We start from the raw sequence: 24,850 nt of genomic DNA, 5'->3' as shown, positions 1-24,850 counted from the left end.
TTAGCCACTAAATACATAAGTTCAAAGCAGCAATTCATACATAATATAATATAACAATGCCCGCTAAATCTCTGTTAGGCCCTCCTGAGACGGGAGAGGAAGGGTGGATCCTATAGGTGGTAGTGGACCTTAGGTGGGTCCTATAGGTGGTAGTGGACCTTATACATAAAATGGGGGGGAGGGGGAGGGGATGGGTCCTACAGATGGTATGTAGAGTATGTAGCAGGCAACTAGAACTTTAATAGCCCAGCCAGGAATAATGACCATATTAGTTATCAGCTTGCTTTGAAAACCCCTTACTGGGGTCACCGTAAGTTTATTTATTTTATTTATTAAATTTGATGCCCCACCCTACCCCAGCATAGACTGGGCTGAGGACTGCTAACAATACAATCATTTCGATATAAATCTCACAACAATAGAATCATTCCAGGCAATATCTAACAAATGTTATATTCGGAGGGACCGTCTTTCCCTATATCGTCCCATTAGGCTCCTCCGCTCCTCGGAGGCGGACCTTCTGGTGATCCCTGGCCCCAAAGTGATACAGCCCTGGCCCCTACCTGGTGGAACAGGCTCCCTGGTAAGATCAGGGCCCTGCAGGACATACAGAGTTTCCGCAGGGCCTGTAAAACAAACCTGCTTCGCCAGGCTTTTGGCCAGCCGGGATAACATCGCAAATTTGCTATACAACATCTGGCCTCCTGCAGGTGCAAGGAAGGGGGTGGGGGAGAATTTTGATGCCATCTGAAATTATGTAATTTATGCACTTATGGTTCCTTATTTAGTGGGGATTGTTGTTTTTAAACTGATTTTAAATGTTTGTATGTGATTGTTGGACACCTCCCTGAGCCCTCAAGGGGAGGGCGGCATACAAATTCAATGAAATAAATAAATAAATTAAAACCACTAGAACTAACTCACCAAGATGGCGCTCCTCAGGCAGGCTAAGAGCGATTCCTAATTCCTAATGCCTCCTTTGTAATCTGAATTTAACTTAATGAAAGGGAGGGAGGAACAGTAAAAAGAACAAAGGCAGGATCGGAGAAAACAACCACACCCCCTCTGTACATCTCTTGCCTTGGAACCCCTACAGCAGGGGTGTCCACCTCTGGCAGGGGCTGATGGAAATTGTAGTCCATGAACACAGTGGTGAGATCCAAAAAGGTTAGTAACAGGTTCCCATGGTGGTGGGATTCAAACTGTGGCGTAGCGCCAATGGGGCTGGGTGGGGCACGATGGGAGCATGGCCAGGCATTCTGGGGGCTGAGGTAGGCATTCCAGGGGCGAGGTATTCCTGGGCGGGGCTGTGGCAAGGACACAACTGCTTCGCCGGTCCTTGGGCAGGAAACGAATGCACGCCGGCGCAGGCTGCCACGTACGCCGGTGCACCTCCTGCTAGACTGCTTCAAGTTCTGCACGTTACTGCTGAGAGGAGGGGCGTAACTAAGGCAAAAATCACGTGGCAAAATCACCCATTAGTAACCCCCTCTCGGCACACACACATAATTAGTAACCTACTCTCGGGAACCTGTGAGAACCTGCTGGATCCCACCTCTGCATGAACATCTGGAAGGCCAGACTTGGACACCCCTGCCTTACAGGGACACCATAAGGTGACTGTGATTTGATGGTACTTTCCACCACCACACATGAATGGAGCATCTATGTTGTTACCGGCCTGAGGAGTAGAAAATTACTGTAATGATAAATACTGTACATCAAGCCAGCAAGATTGCAAGATGCGTTTTTGTTTTGTTTTGTAACAACCCAGTAAAGTGACGGAAAGACCTGGAACTATCCATTAATGTAGCTCCACCAAGCATGTGATTAATTGCAAATTGGGTTTTCGCTGGGAATATTTGAAAAGCCTGACTTTGAATGTCATTCAGATCGACTGTCAAAGGCTTTCACGGCCAGAATCACTAGGTTGTTGTGGGGTTTCCGGGTTGTATGGTCATGTTCCAGTAGCATTTTCTCCTGATGTTTCACCGGCATCTGTGGCTGGCATCTTCACAGGGAACTGCACGTTCAACGGCTATGGGGAGCTTTAAGAACATAAGAACATAAGAACTAGCCTGCTGGATCAGACCAGAGTCCATCTAGTCCAGCACTCTGCTACTCGCAGTGGCCCACCAGGTGCCTTTGGGAGCTCCCATGCAGGAGGTGAAAGCAATGGCCTTCTGCTGCTGCTGCTCCTGAGCACCTGGTCTGCTAAGGCATTTGCAATCTGAGCTCAAGGAGGATCAAGATTGGTAGCCATAGATCGACTTCTCCTCCATCAATCTGACCAAGCCCTTTTTAAAGCTATCCAGGTTAGTGGCCATCACCACCTCCTGTACTAAATCCAAGTAACGATGTACTAAATCCATTAACAATAGAATGTTTAAGAAGTCATTCATTCTTTTTAATTTTTTGCCGCCAAGTCACATCTGACGTATGGCGATATCCTGCTGGGTTTTCAAAGTGAGAGACATTCAGAGGTGGTTTGCCATTGCCTGCCTCCATGTCACAACCGAAGTGCTTCTTACAGGTCTCCCCTCCAAATATTTGCCAGAGACAACCCTGCTCAGCTTCTGAGATCTGATGTGATCAGGCTGGATTATCCAGGTCAGGGCACAGTGTCACTGGGAGTTGGAAAGCAACTTGATGTCACCGTCACACTCAGGCACACGCAAGCCAGCTGTGTAGTAGTGTTTAAGAGCAGTGGACTCTAATCTGGAGAACTGGGTTTGATTCCCCACTGCTCCATGTGAACAGTGATCTGATGAACTGGATTTGTTTCCCCTGTTCCTAAACATGAAGCCTGTGGGGGACCTTGGGCTAGGCAAAATTCTCTCCAAACTCTCTCAGCCACACTTACCTCACAAGGAGTCTGCTGTGGAGAGAGGAAGGGAAAGGAGTTTGTAAGCCCCTTTGAATCTCCTTACAGTTGAGAAAAGTGGGGTATAAATCCAAACACTTCATAATGTAGAGTTCATTCTTACACATAGAGGGAACTGATTGACTGTTCTACAACAGGGTGACTGGGACAGTGGCGTAGCACCAAGGGGACAGGGGCGGAGGTATGCGACTCACCGGGCATGCAGCCCTGTGGGGGCATGAAGGGGGCATTCTGGGGTGGGGGCGTGGCAGGGGCACAGGGCGCACGCGTGCCCGAGCACAATTTCCTCCTTGCTCCGCCCCTGGACTGGGGTTACTGTGAATCTTTCATATTAAGTGAATAGAAAATTATAGATTAGAGTTTAGTACTCTCTGAATAATTTGCCCACACACTAACTTTGCACTGTATACCAGCTACGAATGTTTAGTGATCTATAACTAACGCAAAACATGTCTAAAAAATGGCACGGGGATTTTACAGATTCCAAACGAAGGACCATAAAAACATCAAACACACAAAATGAGAATAGTATTTCTTATTTGAGACTGAATCAATTATGTAATAATAATAATAACAATAGTAAAAATACTAATTTGTTAATGAATAAGATATAAGAAATTGCTTATTGTCGCTTTTTTAGAACTAAAGGCTAGAAGGTAACAAATTTTAAAACAATGTAATGTTTTCTCTGAACGATATCAGTGTTGCAGTTTTAAGATCCAGTGTGTTCGAGTCAATACATGTACAGTTTATGGATGACTGTATTTTTTCCTTTCCTTTTCTATATTTCTTCTTCTGTTTGTCAATTATATATGAATTTTTTTTACTAAAATATAATTAAAAAACCATTCAAAACGCCATCCAAAAACACCATCCAAAAACACCATTACAAAAATATTATTTTAAAAAACCATCCCAAAACCATCCAAAAAAACATCCAAAACGAAACGGACATGCAAGAAATTTCACTTACTGAAAGCTTCTCCTTTGCTTGCTTAAACACCCCAGGAGTTTGATTTGTTTCGCCTCCAGCAGCTATTAGGCAGACATTTAAAAAAAGAAGAGAAACAAAACAAAATTATACTGGTCAAAAATGGTTCATTTCAGAGTCACCCCTTTAGACTCAAGTACCATGCAACTTTAGCAAATGAATATATTCATAATTAGCAAAAACTAGTGCAAAAGAAAGAAAAGAAAGAAGAAAGAAAGAAAGAAAGAAGAAAGTAAGAAAGAAATATGTTCTCTGATTCCCCCCCCCCCTTGCACTGGCAACTATAATTAAAAAGATGGTGACTTTTCAAAGTCGCTTATGTTTTTAGAATAAAGTGGGAAATTTGGATCCTATTCAAGCAAGCCCACTACCAGCTTACTGTCGAAGGCTTTCACGGCCGGACTCAACTGGTTGTTGTGGGCTTTCCAGCCTGTGTGGCCGGGGTCTGGTAGATCTTGTTCCTATCATTTCGCCTGCATCTGTGGCTGGCATCTTCAGAGGTGTATCACAGAGAGAAGTCTGTTATAAAAGAAGTCTGGACAAAGTGTGTAACAGACTTCTCCTTTAAAATCCACCTTAAAGGGAGAATCTGGGGTCTCTAGTTGAAACACCATTGAAAGTGATGCTGTTTGGGGGTGGATTCTCCCCCCAAAAAACCAGCATCACGTTCAAAGTTTAATCTGGGGACCCCAGATTCTTCCCTTAAATCCATGCCAAAGGGGGTGGATTTAAAAGGAGAATCTGGGGGAAAATTGGGAAGTGCCTGCTGTCAGGGGTGCAATTGTTAAGCTAGCAGCACCAAAATTTCAGGGTATCCTAAGGAGACTCTCCTTCTGATACCACCCAGGTTTGGTGAAGCTTGGTTCAGGGGGTCTAAAGTTAGGGACCCTCAAAGGTGCAGCCCCAATCTCCTATTAGCTCCCATTAAAAACAATGGGGTATGGGGCACCCCTTTGGGAGTCCATAACTTTGGACCCCCTGAACCAAACCTCACCAATCCTGGGTGGTATCATGATAGTCTCCTAAAGATATGCTGAAATTGTGGGGCTGCTAGCCTAAAAACTGTGCCCCTTGCAGGCCAAAAACTCTAAAAACACAAAAAAACAAAACAAACTGAACCTGAATTTTTTGCGCCCCCATGTGACCAAATGGGGTTGCCCAAGGACATTTGACTCCCTATGTCCCCATGGCAGATACACCCCTGGGGTGGGGTACCTTGATACTTGTTGCATTATATGAACATTTCCAGGCATCGTGGAGCAGAAGCATTTTAAATAAACCAATAATAATGACTACAACTGGTTTGGGATGGTGTGTGATCAGCAGCATGCAGTTTGAATCGGCGGCATCCTCACAGACAGAGAGAAAGCAGCCCTTGGAGACCTGAGTTGGCATCTCGAGCACAGTTCCTGTGCTCTGCTGTCTGTGGAGGACGGCGACTGACGGGGTTTCCGGCATGTTATATCTCTGACTTAATTTCTATGCTCGAAGAGAGCCTGGCCAGCCTGAGGGGGATTCCCATGTGTCTGCGGATTGAACGTACAGTCACACTCTGACGTTCCGCTGGCGTGCAGTCTGCAAACCAAAGGGGTATAATAATGACAGTGGACAGGACTAAAAGAAGAGCTTGAGCCAGGATAGACAGCGGGCAAAAGAGTTGCCGGGCTACAGAACTGTCTCGAAGGCAGCTAGTATGTGACTTTCCTTGGCCATGATCAGGAGGCTGGTTCCACGTTCACAATTTCTTTGTGTGGAAGCCCAGGGGCCCTCTCTCTTGCTTTTACCCCCACCAGGACCCCACGCATGCCTTCCTTTCACCCTCCCATCCCCATTGCCTTGGTGACCCCGACCCCGTTGCCTTGGTGACCTTGGTGACCCATTCATGTGTGTTCTCATCGACTGTATGCACTTTCCTCAATGGCACTGGGCGTTGTGTGCTGAGGAGAATGTCATTACGGTGCCTACCGGGAGTGCCGCCATTTTGTACCCATGAATATCCTTCCTCGGCAGAGCGTGGTTGAGGGGCTCTGCAGCTGTGGGCCCCACCAGAAACGTGGAGTGCCCTTGCCTCAGGCAAACAAAGATCAAACTTGTCAAAACCCAGCATTCCACTGTTTTTCTTTCGCCAGCATGGCTGCACTTTCCCTTTGACCGGAGGTCCCCCCTCACTCAGAGAGCCAGTCTGATATAGTGTTTAAGACCAGCAGATTCTAATCTGGATAAATGGGTTTGATTCCCTGCTCTTCCACAAGAAGCCTGCTGGGTGACCTTGGGCCAGCCACAGTTCTCTCAGAACTCTCTCTGCCCCACCTACCTCACAAGGTGCCTGTTGTGGGGAGAGGAAGGGAAGGTGGTTATCAGTCACTCTGAGACTCCTTAAAGGTAGAGAAAAAAAAACAGGGTCTAAAAACCCAAGTCTTCTCTCTTTGTTAGGAGTCGTTTGCCTGAGGGACAAATGAGGGAATAATACCATTGTGTGGAACTCATTAGCCTCAGCAGTTCCGTGGTTAAAAGTGGTGGACTCTGATCTGGAGAATCGGGTTTGATTCCCCACTCCTCCACAGGAGCGGCGGACTTTAATCTGGGGAACCAGGTTCAATTCCCGGTTCATCTACGCGAAGCCTGCTGGGCGACCTTGGGTCAGCCACAGTTCTCTCAGAACTCCCTCAGCCCATGCAGTGGTGGGCAATGGCAAGGCACCTCCCAATGTCTCTTGCTGTAGGAACCCTACTGGGTCACCATATGTCGGCTGTGACCAGTGGTGGGATCCAAAAATTTTAGTAGCAGGTTCCCATGGTGGTGGGATTCAAACTGTGGCGTAGCGTCAATGGGGCTGGGTGGGGCATGATGGGTGTGGCCGGGCATTCTGGGGGCGGGGCATTCCTGGGCGGGGCTGTGGCAAGGACTGATACCCATCCTCCAATTCAAAGAACCTGATAAGCCTATTGTTAATAACATTTGATTTTATATATCAATATTTTAGTGCCTTTATTTAGGAAGGAGAACAGTGGTGGGATCCAAAAATTTTAGTAACAGGTTCCCATGGTGGTGGGATTCAAACTGTGGCATAGCGCCAATGGGGCTGGGCGGGGCATGACGGGGGTGTGGCCGGGCATTCTGGGGGCGGGGCATTCCTGGGCAGGGCTGTGGCAAGGACACAGCCGCTGCGCCGGTCCTTGGGTGGGAAACGAATGCAGGCAGGCGCAGGCTGCCACGCACGCCGGTGCACCTCCTGCTAGACTGCTTCAAGTTCTGCGCGCTACTGCTGAGAAGAGGGGCGTAACTAAGGCAAAAATCACGTGGCAAAATCACCAATTAGTAACCCCCTCTTGGCACACACAAATAATTAGTAACCTACTCTCGGGAACCTGTGAGAACCTGCTGGATCCCACCTCTGGCTGTGACATGACGGCCCTTTCGTCCTCCCTTAAGTAACCTTTTATTGCATTCAATAACTATCTGTGGGGGAGAGCACAAAAGGAGAGCAAAGAGAAGGGGTAGAGGCAGGCCCAGTTGTACGCATCTAGTGAGACTGCCTGCCGGACATTTTAGTAATTCCGCTGCCGCTGGTTCCTTCCCCTCTACACTCTTCCCCCCGTATCAGGCATCGAATCTCGGCCCTGGTGAAGCAAACACAATCCACTCTCACCCCCAGCTTACCCAAAAGTGTGTCAAACACTTCCTCTCGACAATAAGCCTGGATCATGGCTCCGCCCTGTCTCTTGGAAGTCAGCTACCAGTTCACTCACGCAAGGGACATGTTTGAACCCTGGGGCAGTCACCCGGACATTGGAGAGGAGAAAGACAACCTTTAACACATGTTTGTGCCACTGCAACAGCCTCAGCTGATGCTCCCCTTGGCCCTATGATATCAAGGCTGTGATGTCACAAAGGGAAACAGGAGCTTGACGTTTTTGACCAATCAAAGAGACGGATGGATGGAGGTGCCTTTCCAATGACAATTTGAAATGCTTTCTTCCAAAATGTTGCCTCCCCTCTCTCTTCTTTTCCATTTTCCGTATCGTTGAGGAAGGGCAGCAATCCAGAATCAACATTTGGAATAACAGGTATATTTGATTATGTGAAGAAGCCCTGAAAAACATGGGGTTTCCCCCCTGAAACTTAACTTAACAGGATTACTCTTTTATGTAATCTGTGCACGTTCGTTTGGAATAAAGTCCAGTGGATTTCCACAGGATTTTCTTCCAGGTAAATACACTGAAGATTGAAGTTATAGAAATGTAATGGAATCGTTTCAGGAGTTCTTGGATTGTGGATTAGTAACTGACAGGGCTACTTTTACAGAAATAATCAAACCAAGGAATGCAAGTTTGGTGACATTTGGGGCAGTCTGAAACACAACAATCTAGAAGATGCCACTATCTGTTCATTCTGTAAAACTCAAAACTGAAAAGCAGGAAGCGAAGGAAATCCACCTCCCAGCCTTGAGTAATTCTGTGGATGACATACCCATGACACTCTGAATGTGGAACGAGCAGTGTAGCGGTTAGCAGCCCTCCAAACCAAAGTTGAGCTGACAAAACCGAGTAAAGGTTTAATTTCACTATGCTCCCCCCCCCCCCACACACATCTGAAAGGAATTGACAGGTCCATTCCAAAGGTCTATCATGGCAGCAATAAACTTTCAAATCCCACACCCACCCCTGCTATATACAGCGGCAGAACTGTCTCCCAGAGGAAGACTCTCTGCTCCTTCCCTAAATTTAGGTTTTCCATTAAAAAAAATACCTATGCCTTTCGTTGTTATACGGGAAAAGCGTGCAAGCAATGGCTTGAATCCAATGGAGGATTTCAGTGAAAAGAAAGAAAGGTGGGTTATCGCCAAATCTTGCCTCTCGCTAGAAATGCCCCCTGCTGGTTTTTTTGAGGAGCGAGTCATCTCCCCTCTGAACAGCATTTGGGGGGCTTAAATTACCAGTGATTCCAAGGCCCCTTCCGCACATGCAGAATAATGCACTTTCAATCCACTTTCAATGCACTTTAAAGCTGGATTTTACTGTGCAGAATACCAAAATCCACTTTCAAACCATTTTGAAAGTGGACTGAATGTGCATTATTCTGCATGTGCGGAAGGGACCCAAGTCAGTATTCCCACAATGCTCACCAAGAATAGAGTTGCCAGTTCTGGGTTGGCAAACACCTAGAATTTTTTGGGGGGAGGGTATGCTGAAGAGGGCAAGGTTTAGATGAGGGGAGGGTCTTTAATGGGGCATAATGCCATAGAGTCGAGCTTCCAAAGCAGCAGTGACGTAGGTATAGATTTTTTATGGGAGGGGGGCTCGGGGGTGAGGCCACACCTCCACCTGCCTCTGGGGGCGTGGCCATGCCTCCCCAAGCCCCACCCCCAGCCTAAGTGCTTATAAAAGCAGCTCTCCGAGGTAAGGGATGGACGACTCTCGTGACCCGCCCGGATGCCTCTCCCACCGGCTGGGCTCCCAGCTGGCAGCCGGCAGCCCCTTCTCTCTCCCCTCCAGGCAGAAGAGTAGCTAGGGAAAATGGAGCCCAATGCAAAATATGAGGTTTGCGCACCCCCCCCCCCCATGGGCGACTGTTGTGATGCTGGAATCCACCCCCAAACAGCATCACTTTCAATGGTGTTTAAATTAGGGAGCCCAGATTCTCCTTTTAAATCCACCTTAAAGGGAGAATCTGAGGTCCCCAGATAAAACAATATTGAAAGTGATGCTGTTTTGGGGTGGATTATCCCCCACCCTGAAACAATGTCACTTTCAATGTTTAAACTAGGGACCTCAGATTCTCCCTTTAAATCCATGCCGAAGGGGGTGGATTTAAAAAAGAGAATCTGGGACAATTGGGGGGGGGGGCTGCTGTCAGGGGTACAATTGTTAAACTTTCAAGGTATCTTTGGGAGACTCTCCTGATGATACCACCCAGGTTTGGTGAAATTTGGTTCAGGGGGTCCAAAATTATGGACTCTCAAAGGTGTAGCCCCCATCTCCTATTAGCTTCCATTGGAAACAAAGGGAGATGGAGGCACCCGCTTTGGGAGTCCATAACTTTGTACCCCCTGGACCAACCTTCACCAAACCGGGGTGGTATCAGCAGCAGACTATCCTGATGATACCACCTAGGTTCAGTGAAGTTTGATTCAGAAGGTCCAAATATATGGATCCTCAAATGGGTAGACCCATCTACTATTAGCTCCCATTGGAAACAATGGGGGATGGGGCACCCCTTTGGGGGGTCCATAACTTTGGACCCCCTGAACCAAACTTCACCAAACTTGGCTGGTATCATCAGAAGTGTCACCTGACGATAGCCTGAAATTGTGGTGCCGCTATCCTAAAAATATGCCCCCTGTAGGCCAAAAACCGAAAAAAACACTTTAAAAATACAAAAACCCACAAATGGGGGGCGGAGCTTCGGACATGCAATGGGGGCCCCCCTGAACCCGAGAACCCCCCATTACCTACGTTCTTGAAAAGCAGCACAACTCCACATTCTCTGCAGGTGGGTGGGGTCAAAACCAGCAGGGTTGGGACGGCGCCAGTAGGAGGCTTTGTCTCTGGGAGTCATTTGGACCCCATATGCCTCTGTGTCCTGGAATACCTCTAGTTTTTCTTTATCACAACAAGTCTAGCTATGAGCCTGTTTCTTCCTCCCCAGAGTAGTGCAGCCTTTGGACACACTCCCATTGAGACTATGCCTGGCGACTGATTTTGGAGCATCAGTGAAGAAAATAATTTAGGTTGTGTGGGAACTATATTGCCCAGGGATGCTACTGGAGCAATTTTTGAGGCCCTGAGGAGGCCAGAGATTTTCTCACTCCCCCTGCTACCCAAGCTGTCCTAGTCAGGTAAGTAGGAAGCAGAGAACAGGAAGAGGGTGTGGGGGTTTCTAAATGAATATCTGAATCATGGAAGAGTTCTTGGGACAGCACATTTGTGCAGACCCCGACCAAGCAGTAAGAGTTGCCACCATTTCTGCTCCGAGCCTTGGAATTGCAGCTTTCTTCTCCGAGCCTTGGAATTGCAGACGTTCTTCTGAACAGAACGTCAGCAGTCACTATCCTCTTACAGCAGGCGCGTAGATGCAATGGGGACATCTGTGACAGCTAGTCCTGGGCACCGCCATTGCAGTCACGTGGGGAGGTGGGGCCGGGGGCGAGGTGGGGCCGGGTTAGATGCACACGGGCAGTTCATGCCCCGGACGCAGTTCCCCCTCCCTTCATCGCTGTTTTACAGCGTCACTCAGTGGCAGTCCCTTCGTTCACACACAAAAGCCACAAGAAGATGAGTGAACGGCAAACCCCAGCCCTACATCAGCATCTTCACTCCTGTTTTTGGAGGTTTAATGGCGACATAAGCTGTTCCATCTAGCCAAAGGATCATTCGAAGACCGTGATTCTCCTTCCTGCCCACAGTACAAAACTCAGCCTCAGCACAGACACCATCTTTTCCCGTCAAAAAGGATAGCATTCCACACAGGAAATTGACCTCGGAAGAATCTAAATTGGGGTTTCCCAAACTAGCTTGGCCTTTGGGCGCTTATGGAATTATAAGAAAAGGTAGTGGGCACCAACACAAAATGACCATCTTGGGAGGTGAGCCCAATTAAAAAATAAGTATCATGGGAGAACAATCACACAGTGTTGGGAGGATCAGAGTCAGCTGTCCCTAAGATGGGAACAGCTATTTCTAAATGGGCACTCCCTCCAGATCCAAAGATGGTATCTCCTACGGTCGACTGGCATTTTCTTTTAAGGAAGAAGTGCTTTAGGACAGAAACAACTGGGTGCTGGGAACATATTGGTGGCCACCCTAGAGCCCAGGGGTGCCACACGAGGATCACTGCTCTAAATTTTATCAGACATGTTCATAACATTGCTTCAATTTTGCATTTCCCTCTTCTAGACTTTCCATGGTCCTCTCTGCAAAACATAAATATTCCAGAAAGTGATTTCAGTTTGCATATGTCTGCTGCCCCGACTGGAGTTTTCTTCTTGTCTGGCTTCCCGACAGACCTGGATTCACCTGCAGAGTTTGGGTTTTTATAGATAAAACTTTTAACAGGTAAACCACAGTCACTTGACTTGAAAGAGCCAATGCAGACAATAGCGATACAAGCTCAAACAATATGGAGATGCTTTTTTGTTATTATGCATGAGAGGCAAAAACGGGGGAAAGGATATGGGAAAAAAATGTAAACCATGATTTAAAGCCATTAGCGTTTTCCCACCAGGACAGCGAAAAAAAATATATTCAAGATAATGAAAACAACCCGAACGAAATAAAGAGCTATCTACCACACCACTGTCAAAACACAATGCCAAAAAACAGCCACGGCACGGAGTCCGAGCATGACAAAGCAGGCATGAACATGGCCCCTGCTAAACAAAAGGAAGAGCATGAAGAAAAAACACACACACAGCAAGTAAGCCATATCATTCACGACAGCCGAAAAAAAATCTCAAGAGGAAAAAAATATATATATTCAAATTAAAACTTTGAGCAGCCAGCAGAGCGATGGAATTCCAAACAAGAATGATGTCAGTTTGCCAGCCACGTTGCATGAATTCAAGACAGTCACCTGTCTGTTTCCGCTTAACACAGGAGTGATGAGTTGGTCTAGTGTGTTTGATAGCCGGTTTTAAAATGATTTTCCTGGAGGGAGAGTGAGCCTGAACATCGGCTTTTTTAGCAAGTTCGGCTTTCTTATACCCAGCTATAGACGAGAGAACAAGAGCATACAATCAGAAATAATAAATATAAATATAGATATATATTAGAAACATAAATAGATGTCAACATGATGGTATACTACTGTAGAGGTGGAACTGTGCCCAGGGCACGCGTGTGCCCTACGCCCCTGCCACGCCCCCACCCTGCCCCATCTGCCCCCTTCACGCCTTCACCATGCCCCCACAGGGGCATGCGCCCTGTGCGTCGTGCTCCCCGTCCCCTTGGTGCAACACCACTGACTACTGGGTTGTTGGTACCAAATGAGCCAGTCAACGAGAGCCTGAAGCTGTCAAGGCCCAGACAGTGCTGGCCCTTCACATTACAGGCCGATTGAAGACACCCCACCCACCACCACTGCCCTTGCAAAGGGGGGCAAATTATATTCCAGTGCGTAGTGCGTAGGACTTGAGTAGGACTTGCGCCGAACAGCAGAGAGGTCATTCCTGTTGTGCTGCAAGCTGAGCAGTTATGTCTCTTTCATTATGGGGACTTTGGCAAAAGTCATACCAGTGAACACCCCACTGGTGAACATACTGTGGCACACAACTCAAAATGCTGACAGCTCAATGGCCGAGCTGTATGATCAAGGCCAGTGATGGCGAACCTGTGACACGCATGTCAACGGTGATACGCCACGACATTTTGGGTGACACACCAGCATTCGCCAACACCCGACAACAACCATTCTTCCTGTTTGAGTCATTTTTGTACTTATTTGGCATTTCTTTAAATAATAGGCAGCACCACACATGATTGGCCTGTATTTTAAAAAATAAATACGTATAGAATTGTTTCTCTTTTGTTTGAGGGAGGAGCCAATTAGGCGTTTTCTGAATTTGTAACACGCTGATCCCAAAAGGTTCGCCATCACTGGTCTGGGCCTATCTTTGGCTTCAGTAGCATGGTTTGGTTTGGAGCACTGGATGCTAATAATTCCCAACAAATCCGCAGATCTGCTTGAAAAGTCACCCTTTCCCATTTTCAGCCCTCCCGCTTGAAAATAGAAGACCTCCTCACTGGATAGCCCAGCTAGTCTGATCTTATCAGATCTCAGAAGCTAAGCAGGGTCAGCCCTGATTTGGGTTGGGATGGGAGACCACCAAGGATGTCCAGAATCACTATGCAGAGGCAGGCCACGGCAAACCACCTCTGAATGTCTTGCCTTGAAAACCCTAAAGCATAGGTGTCAAACTCGTGGCCCACCAGATGTTATGGCCTACAGTTCCCATCATCCCCTACCGGCATGATGCTGGCAGGGGATGATGGGAACTGTAGTCCATAACATCCGAGGGCCGCGAGTTTGACACCTGTGCCCTAAAGGGTCGCCATAAGTCAGCTGAGACTTGAGAGCACTTTCCACCACCAAGACAGCTCATGTGATTGATCTGGCAACTAACAAGATTTAAGCAGTACCTTGCAGACAACCACAGCGCTCAAGGTTTCAGTTAAATTACGCCAGTCGTGTTTCTTTGGCATTAAAGAATATGCAGACACTTCGATGAAATGTCCTTAAGAGTGCTGAGCTGATCCATAAAAGGCTTCTATGCATTCAGAAGTTGAGGCGGCCAGCATACCTCACCATTGACCCAAATGAACAATTTTCAATTAAAACGGGGACCCCGTACTTGTAAAATGTGCTTCGCACAGACAGTGGTGTACCGGGGGGGAGGGGTCAAGTGGCCCGGGTGCAATGGCATGGAGGGACGCAAAATTGCCCCCCTCCTCCCCCACGGCAACCTGGCTCGGAAGAGCTGGGTCAGCGCAGGGGAGGCACCTAAAGACAGAACCAGCCTGCTGCCATGGTACCCATCTGAGCCACCACCTTTCCTCCCCGAGCCCTCGGGGACAGGCTCGGGGCACTGCCCGCCTGCTGCTGCTGCAGCACCCTTCCAAGCCACCCCCTCCCCAAAGCATTGGGGTGGGGGCACCGGGGGCACCCGGAGCAGGTGTTGTCCCCAAGCACCATTTCCCCCTCTGCTCGCAGAACAGATGAACAGAACACAGTATGGCACGAAAGGAAACGAGAGCATTACATGAACCTTTTTTCCTTCTCGCTTCATCCCTGGAGATAGTGCTAGGTTCTCTTTTAGCTATTTTCCTCTCAGGAGTGGCGGTCCTGCCTTTCCCCGTTTTTATAGGTCTCTCTTTTTTATGCTTATCAAGGGATGGTCTCCGTAACTCTGTCTCTGCCTTCTCCTCTTTAGGGACAGCCTCTAACTGTTCTGTCATGATGCTTCTATCATCATCTGTGGGATCAGAGTAAATTACAACAATAAAAAACCAATAAAAATTACAACAATTAAAAAAACAATAAAAATGAAATTAGTTTCCAAAAAATTAATAGCGTTCTGAAGGGTTTTCAAGTTTTTTTTAAAAAAAATCAGGTTGCTTTATACGGGCATTAATTTTTTTTAAAAAAAAAACACAATAATCCTGAATGTACAAAGATTAATTATGATTATTTGATCAGGAGGTAGCTATTTGGGAAGGAGGGAAATGAAAAAGGATAAGGCACACCTTGAGTATCCACCCATATGCTGTCTGTGTCCAGGATGGAGTCATCAATAGTCGTTTCATCTTTATAATCATCGTACGTCTCCGTCTTGTAATCTGTTAATGGGACTCCTTCCATCTCAGGTGAGCCAGGAGCTTCCAGAGAGCTTTCTTTTGTCTCTGTTTGAAGGTCAGCTGCCGTCTCTATTTTGGCCTCCTCTTCAGGCGGGATCCCTCCTTCTCCTGTTTCGGCCTGTTGGGTTTTGGCAAAGCGCACGCTGTGGGAGCCAGCTTCTCCCTCATCTACTGTCGTTTGCACTACTGAGATGAAGTCATCCTCAATTGTAACAACAGACTCTATTATTCCTTTCAGTTCAGAGGGCTCCTCTGGGGCAGCCTTCTCCTCTGCACCACGTTGCTCCAAGTCCCTTTCTTTGCTCGTTTGCTTCGTCTCGTCCTCTTGTTTGCTCACTTCCGCTTGCTGCTCAGCTTGCTTCCTCTCTTCCTCCTCCTCCACTTTTGGCTTTTTCTCTTCCACCGGTTCCTCATGTTTGAGCTCTGCTTCTCCTTCTTCTTGCCTTCTTTCCCCCTCCTCTGCTTGCTGGCTCGCCTCCTCTCGTTTTGCTTGTTCCATAATCCCTCGCTCTTGTTCTACTTCTTTCTTACTCTTGTCGACTTGTTTTGCACCTTCCTCGTTCTCTTGCTTTTGTGGTTCTCCTTCTTCACCTCCTACCACTTTCCGTTGTGTTAAATCAAAAGGTGGTGACTCTTCAGCTGCTTCCAGAGGTTCCACCTTGCTTTCCGCGGCCTGCGGTATACTCTCCATTTGAATTTCAGATGTTTCTTCGTGTGTTGTTTTAGATACGCCTGTTTCTGTGGGCGGTTGTTTCGTCACTAGTTGTGGTGCAATTTCTCCTTCTGGTAGAGATGGTCTTTCTCCTTCCATTTGGCCCTCAAATGGTTTTGCAGCTTCTTCGGGCAAGCTTTCTTGGGCTTGATCGTTATCGCCGCTTGACTCATAGGATTCTTCTTTATCTACTGCTTCTTGATGCACCAGGTCAGGTTTCGGTCCTTTTTCCTTCACTTCGCTCTCCGTTAGCTTGACGACATCTTTAGGATGACTAGGCTCGACTTTTGTGGGCTCTTGGGGCGATGGGGGGAGGGTCTGGTCTTGATGCTCTGTGCTCTGCTGTGAAACAGACTCGACCTCGTGAACGCCTAACTTACTCTGGTATTCCTGCTCAACTTTCCGAGCGGCAGAATCCATATCGTGCTTTATGGCGTCATAGTCTGGCTTGCATGAGACTCCTGTCCTACCTGTGCCTGCAGTAATGTGAATGTCTTTTTCACCCCCCACAGTCAACAAAGACACGTTCTCTCCTCCTCCAGCTAGATGTTTATCTGCACTTTCTGAAGTCGAAGCCAGCTTTGTTGTTTCACATTCAATGTCCCCAGAAGATCCAGCTTCTTTAGAATCCACGTGGTCCTCACTTTTTTCTAGCACAGTATCAAGTTTATCGATTGCTTTTCTCTCCTGCTCAAACTCCTTGCCCAACATTGCTAAGTCATCAGAGGCATCTTGCTGCTCTTTGGCTCTCTCGGCCGCTGCCAACTTCACTTCTATCAACGACAGGTCTGTAATGATGCCTCTTCTCATTTTCTCGTCAAAGGGGCAGGCCTCTCCTCCTAAATGCTCGCTGTCTTGGACCGGAGATGGCATCGGTACTGTGTACTTATTGAAGACACAGTAGCCCAGATCTTCTAGCTGACTGTCAGCTTTTAGAGACATGTGGTTTTCATCAGCTATAAGGTGCTGGCTCGCACCACTGTCCTCTGCAACGGCCTCCGGAGAAACAGACTGCTTTTGAGCCGCCTCAGTGTCTGCACTCATGGACGCTAACCTCGACCTTGTGCCAGCTAAGTCTAACATTTCAGGCAAATCCGGAGCCATGACAGACCCATTCTTGTAATAATCTTTAGCCGCAAAGGGCGATTCTTGCAAGGGTTCGACTTGGATATCTCCTCCTTCTGTCAATTTTGACTCTTCAATTTTCTCATCTTCTTCCCTGCTCTCTGCTGGGAAGGAGGGGGCTTTTTCTCCGGCGGGGGTGGCGGCTGGCAAGTAGTCCTCTCCCTCGTCCCCACTGCCATTATCCAGAATATCTGAACCTAGTGGTGACAGGTCGTGCACGCGCCCGAAGTTAAATCCCAGAGCAATAGAGTCTAAGCAGGACATAGGCAAGTTAATGGACATGCTCCTCTGCTCTATGGCGGACCTGCCACCAAGTCCTAAACTCCTGCTCAGGGTCAAGTCGTCTTTATTTTTACTATGGAGTTCTCTCTTATCCCCGTACACATTTGGGTCAATTGTGTACAGTCGTTCCGTCGGAGAGCTGGGTCCCTCAGATTTCTCTTCTGGGACCCCCTGAACAAGAGTGCTATACCCTACTTCATGGGCAGACCCACTCGGGTGTTGTGCTGTCTCTAGATGAAATTCCCCTGGGTCTTTTTTAGATGCTAAGATGTCTTTATGATAGGGGTCATAGGCCTGTTCTTTAGTATCGCTCAGTTCGTAGTAATCAGTGCCCTGCTCCAGCACATCACCCTTAAGGGCGTCCTCTTTAAGGGCTGAAGTCTCAAAATACTTAGACATTCCCGATTTATCTTCTTCTGCCTGCATTTTGCGAGTTGCCGAATCTGCAACAGAAAATATGCCCCCTCTCCCATCCTTTCTAGCATCCTTTCCTTCGCTGGGTTCAACAGAGGTTTTCTCTGTTGCTGTAGGCGATGCAACTTTATCTGAAGCCTCTTTACCTTTTTCACCAGCTAATTCTTGGTTGAACCTGTCTCTGGCCGTCTCGTGTTGCATAACTTTTTTCGTATCAAGTATTGCTGAATCTGCAGTAGCCTCTAACCTTCCTTCTCCTTGAAGAACATCGGCTGATTTAAGGTCCATTTCTTTCCCCACGATTTCTGCATCCAAAACTATTGTGGGTTGGTCACGTGTTGCATAAATTCGATCGTCGAATGCTTGGACTTTCTCTCTGTGTGGAGCAGAGTACCTGTCTTCGTCACTTTCGTCCTCCGTCATATCTTTCTCTTCTTCCCAAAGAGGAACGTTCTTGGCTGGCGTCGACTCTGTAACTGGTTTTGGGATATGACTGGCCATCGCCGCCAATTCTTCTTCCAGTTTTTTTGCTGCGTCTTTCTCCATTCTTTTATCTCGTGCAAAGTCTTTGGTAATCACCGTCACTGTGGACATCGGTGTTATTTTTTTACTATCTTCTGGCGGAGATATATGTGGCAAAGTTTCAGAAGCAAAGGCACTTCGAAATGTGCCTGCAATGTTCATTGCGGATTCTGATGGTGAGAAGGAACCTAAGCTTTCAGCGGGGGCAAAGTCACTCGTTCTAATATTTACATCTGTAGACTTTAAGGGCATTTTTTCAATGGTGACTTTCTTGGCCTCTGCGGCCCTTTTCTCGGCTCTGCCTTGCTTTTGCAATTCTTTTGACAAATCTTCTTCTTGATATAGATGAAACTCTCCAGTTAAATCGACGTCGGGTTTTACAAAACTCCAGTCTCCTTTTTTTAACGGGCTTCCATCCAAAGTCTGTCCCAACAGAATTGGAAGTGTCTCTTCCTCTTCTTCCTCTTCTTCTTCACCCACTGTTTTTTCTATAGTCTCTGTTTTTGCTGGCTGGGGAACTAAGGCATCGTGTATAGGTTGCTCACAAGTCTTACTTCCTGTCTCTGACTCCGTTGGGTCAAATGGCTCAGCGGCAAATACGGCTGCACCTCCTTGGCCGCGGATTTCCATCTTCGAGGCTGCAAGTAAATCTGTAGCTGTTTGACTGGATTTTATAACATATCATTTCAAGAATTTACAGACATCATTTGTCAAGGCAGAGTGGTAAAAATACGGCCACATGCAACCCAAGAAGCTTATTTAGAGAGCTTTTTTAAAGCAGTTGATTTTTGGGGGCTTTCTTTGAGAAGAACAAGACTTATATTAATGCGTGCCACACAAATAAACCCAAATAGGACCCAATGGCAAATTATAATACTCGTTTGTCACAGGCCAATTTCTTCACAATCATTAGACTGGAGACAAACCCAACTTCCTATGTGTTGTTTTCTTGCCCAGTGAGGTTGACACAAATTCCAGACCTGTCCGACAAAAATCTAATTGTACATTTTACAACAGGCAATAGAAGGATTGTATTCTCACAGTATTGATGACACAATTCCTTATGTTTGACTGGTAACAAAGAAGCAGTAACCTAGCAGGACATATACCAATTCCCACTTGTTATGGGGAAATATTTTTCCATTGTCATATTTTATTTATTTCAAACCCTGCTCACTTCCCCCCAGATTAGTGAGGAAACTGTTCTTATACTTGATGAATGGAATACAGAACTCCTCATTCTTTGAGATGCAGATTATAAAGGAAAATATGTACAAGCTTTGATGTCTAGCCCATTGCTGAGAAGATCCAGGTCTTTGGTTTTCTGATTTAAAAAAAATGTGATTTTTTAAAATATATATATAACTTATTCAATAATAACGCATTTCTTAAATATTTTGCAAGTGCTTGATAAAATTTCTGATTCCTCCGTTTAATTTCTGGGCCAACCAAAATGCAATCTACTACATCATGCTACAATGGGTCTGCGGTACCTTTCATTAATTTTGAAGGAACCCAAAACGATACATCATGAGTGCTACTTATCTTTATGCACGTACTTGAGAGTAAACCCCAGTACAATCAGTGAGGCTTACATCAGAGTAAACACACATAGCACTGGGCTGCAAAACATGTACATATTATTGTTAAAATCCTAAAAAGAGAGGAAAAATCAAGCGTCAAACCTTTTTCACAGTTTCACAGTTTTTCATTTGGCTTTCTTTCCACTAATTTTGCAGGATCGGCACTGATTTGATAACAGTCTCATACATTCACAAATTTAAACAGGATGAAGAAGGCCAGGAACAAACTGCATTGTGTGGGCTTGGAAATAAATACTGTGGACTGTGATCCAGAGGATTTGTTTGGAAGGACAACCGCAGGATCTCTTGGGCAGAGAAACAGCTTTCCTTTTACAAGAGCTAACAAAGGAACCCAACATCAGAAAAAGTAAGTTGCACAACTAACTATGTAAGAACAGTCTTGTTGGGCCAATGCCAATGCCCTTCCTGTCCAGCACTCCAAGAGATGACAGTGAGCTACTTCTGGAAGCTTTCCCAACTGGGCGTATTTTCGAGCTGTAATTTAACTATCTTGAAAGCTAAGCAGGGTCGGCTCTGGTTAGTATTTGGATGGGAGACCACCAAGGAACTCCAGGTCGCTACATATAATCAGGCAATCTTTTCTTTTCATAATGTGACTAAAGTATGACAGTCTCCATTTAATCAATGTTGAGCTTCTAGGAAATCCTCCTGTCTTACAACAGAGGAATTCTGCTTCTTGATATGAAGGTTTAGTTTTTGTCTGTCATGGTTAGTAACTCCGGCCCTTTCCCCACTTACCTTAAGCCCCGTATACTCCTCCTGGCGTAGCAGCTGGGTCCCCCCGGACTCTTCACTACAGGGGCGGCGATAACGCGAGTCGCCTCGATACTGCCGCTCTCGCTACTCCTCAGCTACAGCGCCGCATCTCTACGCTTCCTCGGCCGTAACCTTTTGATGGCACCATGGGGATGCCCGGGCGCACGCCAGAGATGCCGCACACTGAGAGTAGCGCGCAGCAAAGGTAAGTGGGGAAACGCCCTATGATGTTCCCCAGAAACCTGCCTTTTTCTAACCCCCCCATCTAATTTAGTAGCCATCAGCATCTTGTATAGTGAATTCCATAAACTGTGTATTCTAGGATAATTATGCATTCACTTTCTTTGTAGCTGAACGTAATCACCTTGAGCTGCAAGGGAAGGCAAGATTAAACATACTTTAACAAATATTTGCCAGTTAGCTTCATGGAACAACTTTGAGTTTTAGCACATTGAAAGGGAGAAGATCCCTCCATTCCTTCCATATTGTTCTTAATTCCGCCAGTCTTTCTCTTTCTCTCTTATATCCTGGGAGTTTCTAGGAATTTTTTCCCATATGAAAACTCTAACCTCAGATTTTTTTTTAAATAACAAAAAAAACCCCAAATTGCTGTTGTCCCTGGTTATAATTTTTGACATTTTTAGAGTTTCATCCATGATGAAAACTCTTTTCCCTGAGGCCCCTTCCGCACATGCAGAATAATGCACTTTCAATCCACTTTCAATGCACTTTGCAGCTGGATTTTACTGCTCAGTATAGCAAAATCCACTTGCAAACCATTGTGAAAGTGGATTGAAACTGCATGATTCTGCGTGTGCAGAAGGGGCCGGAGTCATTGGCCCTTTTCACACAACCAAAATAAAACATTTTGAGTCAGGAAATAAAACATTTCCCCCCAAGGAGTTCCACATGGTTTTTTTTAGCCCAAAACATGTTATTTCCAGCCTAAAAATCTTTTTATGTGCATCCCGGATTTTTGTGAAAACATCTTGCAAACTTGCTGTGAGGAGCTCTTTAAAATGTTGTACAAGCCATTCTGCTATCCCCGGACATTTTCCTCAGTGCCCTTTTCTGAGGTGGCTCCATCATCTCACCTGTTTACTTCTGTCATTCAAAAAAAAATAGGGAGGGGTAATATCTTTGAAGCCACAAAGATACAATATATGGGAATTACAGTATGAAGCTTTGGAGCATCGAAGCTACAGAGAAGAAAAAATAAAAAGGGAAAAATCATAAAATGGCGGCCAGGAAACATTTCAAGAGGGTGAGGTGCGGACAAATAGGGAGGACTGAAAGCAGTTTGGCAATGTTTTGCAAATGTTGTGTGGAAATGGCCAATAACTTGTGTGGAAGTGGCCAATAACTCTCTCATACAGAAGTTTGAGTCACTTTAAATCCCCATCAATGGGTATGATGTTAGGATTTCCCCCCTCCCAACAAAAAAAGATTTCCTCGTCTGCCATTTAATGATGCTCTTCATTAAAGTACCTGTAACAGAATTTAAGAGGAGTTCTCATACAATTATTTGTGCAATGGCGAGTGCGTCCGTTTGCAGAGAAACATGATTCTTGCAAGCGCTGACCTCTGGATCACAGCCCATCTGGCTGAAGAGAGTTCAAACAACCATGAAAAGCCCAAATCGAGAAGCGCACATTTAATTTTTCACCCAAGCAGAAGTTTCAGTGTGATTGATCGAGTCAGCAACATATAAGTTTCCCCTCCATGCTTAATCATGCTCTTCATTCAGTATGATCTTCAGAAGACCACGTGAATCCATGTCATTTTTCACCCTGCTTTGGGATTTCCACTTGAGTCACCAACTCGTAAGAAGGATCAAGTAGCTGTAAACTCAATATTTCAGGCCACGGCTAAAGAGGGTCATAGTAAGCTGCAATGAATGGTAAGGGTATGACGTAACCAAGCAAAGGGGCTCACAGTGTACACAGAGTAAAACCAAAACACTGTGAAATTAGGTTATAAATACTTATTACAATGTACATCAACAATGTCACTAGGAATGAACAAACGTGATAAACTCCTGAACAAAACCAAGATGTTTGTTTCCGTTCGACAGAACCAAGAACTTGGTTTCTATTCTGGACTTTATCATGTCTGTTCATTCCTAGAGAGGCAGTAGATGTATATAGTAATGAGGATATGATGTACGCAGCCACAGCCTTAAGGAAACGGGAGCCAGAGAGCACGGGAAGCATAAGCAGAACCACATTGCGCACTGCAAACAAGGCACATTCGGACAGTTTCGGCCTCTACGTCATAGTCAAGGTCAAATCATGAAAAGCGGATGAACCTCTACACCGAGGAAAACAACAACACACTGATCAGCAATGTGACTGGCAAACACATCTGCAAATGGGAAGCGAGGGAAAGCTTTGCGGTAGGTCAGCTTGGCTGCATAGCACGCTGTAGAAAACGGGTAGAAAATAATTCTTTTCAAAAAGAGACAGGCATCAGCTGCGGTGGTGGGAAACAGCGTCATCAGAAAGCAAATGCACAACCGGCTTGCCCCGTATGCAAGAGGTACCTCTTCAAGCATAACCACAACAGCATCAACAATGAGGGTAAATCCATGGGAGGCCAGAGAGGAGAAAGCTCAAGAGCGGCTCGGATGCAGCGGACACATGCAGCGGACTTATGGAGGACACACCTTCCTCAACCGATTGAGGCTCTGGGCCTTGGGGAGGTTCCTCCTCTATTACATTCTCCCTGTTGTGTTCCAATACGGTGTCTTCTTGTAGATGTGGAACAATGCGTCGGGATATCAATTATGCTCCCCTCGCCTGCCGCATTGTACCCAGCTGGCTCGCTCAAGCTTCCTCGGGTTCCTCACCAAGGGGAACAGGCAGCTCAGGTTCAGCCTCCGCTGGACCTTTTACCGTTTCCTCTTCTTCCTCTTCTTCTGGGTGTAGCAGGAAGAAGGGGGGAAAGGATGGAGAAATGAGGCAACATCGTGACTGGTAGACAACAGGAGCGACACACACACATCCACAGTAACCAGAACACCCACATAGGACATTTTCCAGCTCTCCACAGAAACTGCGCATTCTACTCATCTTAGGGCGGTATACAAAGCCAAACAATAAATAAATAAACACATTTGTTGGTATTTGGCACAATGAGGCAGCCGTGTGAACAGGTCCAACTCGCTGCGTGCCTTGCCTTCAGAATCCACTTGAAGCGCTGGGCTGTGTCTCAAAAAGAATACCTTTCCATTCAGCTCAGCAATGCACAGTGAAGTTATTTAAACTCCAGATTTTTTTCAGGGGGGGGGAGGGCTGTAAGGAATTCAGTAGTGTCAAAGAGTGATACTCTGGAACTGTAAGCAGGCAGTGCTAAAAAGAAATTGAATAAGGTCTGGGTTTTTTGGGGGGGGGCTGTAAGGAATTCAGTAGTGTCAAAGAGTGATACTCTGGAACTGTAAGCAGGCAATGCTAAAAAGAAATGGAATAAGGTCTGGGTTTTTTGGGGGGGGGCTGTAAGGAATTCAGTAGTGTCAAAGAGTGATACTCTGGAACTGTAAGCAGGCAATGCTAAAAAGAAATGGAATAAGGTCTGGGGTTTTTTTGGGGGGGTGTCGCAGTCAAGTCATTGTTTAGGCCTACAAAATAAAACCTACTTTCTTTCATTCTTTGCATCGTGATTAATACAATGCTTTTGCAATCTTGGGAAAGTTTGGGAAAAGCGAGCGTCTGCACTGTGCCACAAGTTTTGTGAACTTGGCATCAGAGAAGGAGGAGATCTCACCCATGAAAAGGGACGAGGTTGCAGGCCTGGTCTCTCCAGTCAGGTGGATGGGATCACCCTAGCAGGGAGTGGTGTTCTCCATATACATGGATCTACCTGCAGAACCAATTATTGCACCAGACACACAAGTATCATGGCCCACCCAGCCTGCAGAGGTGGGTTACGAAGGGGAGGGGGGAAGGGGCCCATCACCTGGTCATGATCCACCCACCCTGGGGGAGGGGGAGGTGAGGGTGAGAGAGAGAGAGAGAGAGAGAGAAGGAAAGGGCCTATCATTTGGTTGTAGCCCCTAACCCATCCTGAAGGAAGGGTTAGGGAGGAGGAGGGAAGGGTAGAACAGACCCATCAACCAGGCGTGACCCACCCACTTTAGGAGGAGGGTTAGGGAGGGGGAGGGAGGGAGGGAGGGGGAGGGAGGGAGGGACAGAGGCCTGTCGTCCGGTCATG

At 46.6% G+C, this 24,850-nt stretch overlaps 1 protein-coding gene across 10 annotated transcripts in view; it reads right to left on the bottom strand.

The window, feature by feature from the left end:
* The window catches only part of MAP2 (microtubule associated protein 2), a 385,117-nt gene that overhangs the window by 33,612 nt on the left and 326,655 nt on the right, over positions 1 to 24,850 (bottom strand). For 7 of the 10 annotated variants that reach the window (XM_048484968.1, XM_048484972.1, XM_048484973.1 and 4 more), the window contains 4 exons: positions 15,116 to 18,919; positions 14,638 to 14,844; positions 12,447 to 12,581; positions 3,858 to 3,919 (listed from right to left, as the gene is read on the bottom strand). In XM_048484968.1, coding sequence (XP_048340925.1) covers positions 3,858 to 3,919; positions 12,447 to 12,581; positions 14,638 to 14,844; positions 15,116 to 18,919 — 4,208 coding nt within the window. The remainder of the gene's footprint in view (positions 1 to 3,857; positions 3,920 to 12,446; positions 12,582 to 14,637; positions 14,845 to 15,115; positions 18,920 to 24,850) is intronic. The other 3 variants (XM_048484977.1, XM_048484978.1, XM_048484979.1) reach the window with 1 other exon arrangement.

Source organism: Sphaerodactylus townsendi, linkage group LG02 (assembly GCF_021028975.2).
Source record: "Sphaerodactylus townsendi isolate TG3544 linkage group LG02, MPM_Stown_v2.3, whole genome shotgun sequence".
NCBI classification, from domain to species: domain Eukaryota; kingdom Metazoa; phylum Chordata; class Lepidosauria; order Squamata; family Sphaerodactylidae; genus Sphaerodactylus; species Sphaerodactylus townsendi.
Note: the sequence above shows the minus strand (reverse complement) of the source record. Positions and strands in the feature narration are given on the sequence as shown.